We start from the raw sequence: 1,612 nt of genomic DNA, 5'->3' as shown, positions 1-1,612 counted from the left end.
TGCTAAAGCTTTTTTATATTTTGTAATTTCTGACACACGAACGTTAACCGAACGCGGGAAACTCAAGTACAAAGACGAGTCAATAATACACCGTATTTTTCTTTCATTTATAGAGAAATTACACCATTTCTCTATAAATTCATCAAAATTCATCAAAATATACACCAAAAACGTTTTATTGCCTTGTTTTTCAAGAGAAAATCGTGAAAAACTGAAGAGACTACGATTCAATACAATAAATTTTGCCGCAATGGCGCTACTGTCGTTGCCGATTGATAAAAAGTGAGGTTAGGAATACTCCCCAGAGAAAAACATTAAAGAACATTTTCAAGAATTCCAGTGAATTTAAGGCAGTATTGAGCAGGAAATCATGTCAGAAGCCAAGAGGAAGAATTACTTCAAAACTCAGAACCAGAAACAGCGCAAACGCAGCTTCCTGGAGCCAGGACTGAAGGGTTTTCTGGCCACATGCAATTTCCGGGAGAAAGACTGTGTCCGGGAGTGCTACAACATCCTGAATCAGTACAGTGAGGACCCAGATGACAACACTAAGGCTGCACAAGCTTCCCAGGAAGACAAATCAGAGGAAGAGAAGGCAAATGTAAGCGAGGAAGATGAGGAAGAAGACATTTCCAAAGCCCTGGAGAAGGATGTGGCCACGGAGAAGCAGAAGAATCAAAGAAAATCCTACAAATTTAGCGTGGTAGACACTGGAGTTAACAATTGCGTCTTCATATCCACCAGCCTGGAGGATCCTGTTGGTTTGGGAGTCAAAATTGTGCGAGACATTGCAGAGACGAAGCTTCAGAAGTCCAGGTTCCTCCTTCGGCTAATTCCCATTGAGGCTGTTTGCAGGGCCAATGTCAAGGAGATTTCAGACGCCGTGGGGGCACTTTGTGACAAATATCTTCTGAATCAGCCAAAGAGCTTCTCAATAATCTTCAATAAACGCTACAACAATGCCATATCCCGGGATGACACGATCAAGGAGCTTGCAGATATCGTGACTTCGAAGAACCCCGGGAATCGAGTGAATCTCTCCGAGCCTGAAGTATCAGTCATCGTAGAAGTTATTAAAGGACTCTGCTGTGTCAGCATCCTTCCGGACTACCTCAAACTCAAGAAATACAATTTGGTGGAGCTCGTGGGAGCTTCAAAAGCTGATGCTGCCAAGAAGGATCAAAAAGACGACAAAGATTCAGTTGATCTGCCCAAGGCTGATGAGACAGATCAGCAGAATTCAGAAGATCCAGTCAAGGAATAAATAAATTCCTTTTTCAATTCATTTTCAAAAATGTTTCAATGAAGGAAGAAACATGGATGAAACAAATTTTGAATTTAAGAAGCCTGAATTTTTGTTGAAATTATTTTTGTAATAAATAAAAAAAAAAGAATTATGGACAATATCTGTGTTTTTAATGGTTTTTCGTATTGGAAAACCCAGGTAGATCTTTAATCGTGGAACCGGTGAAGCCATTAAGGATTAAGAAAAGCGATCCAGCAGCTTGAAGTTCATAGAAATGTGTCGATTATGGAATGTCTTTCCTCCTGATATCAAGGACGTTGTGGACCCCTTCCTTTCTGTATCTATGCAATATAGTTATCGTAAGTA

At 40.3% G+C, this 1,612-nt stretch overlaps 1 protein-coding gene across 1 annotated transcript; it reads left to right on the top strand.

Moving 5' to 3' along the window:
- The first annotated feature begins 261 nt into the window (after nucleotides 1-261).
- LOC129800637 (THUMP domain-containing protein 1 homolog) lies at nucleotides 262-1,404 on the top strand. Its single transcript, XM_055845170.1, has one exon. The coding sequence runs from the start codon at nucleotides 371-373 to the stop codon at nucleotides 1,262-1,264; it is 894 nt and encodes a 297-aa protein (XP_055701145.1). The 5' UTR covers nucleotides 262-370; the 3' UTR covers nucleotides 1,265-1,404.
- Nucleotides 1,405-1,612: the final 208 nt, after the last annotated feature.

This window comes from Phlebotomus papatasi, chromosome 2 (assembly GCF_024763615.1).
Source record: "Phlebotomus papatasi isolate M1 chromosome 2, Ppap_2.1, whole genome shotgun sequence".
Taxonomy (NCBI): domain Eukaryota; kingdom Metazoa; phylum Arthropoda; class Insecta; order Diptera; family Psychodidae; genus Phlebotomus; species Phlebotomus papatasi.
This window is presented reverse-complemented; position numbering and strand designations above follow the sequence as displayed.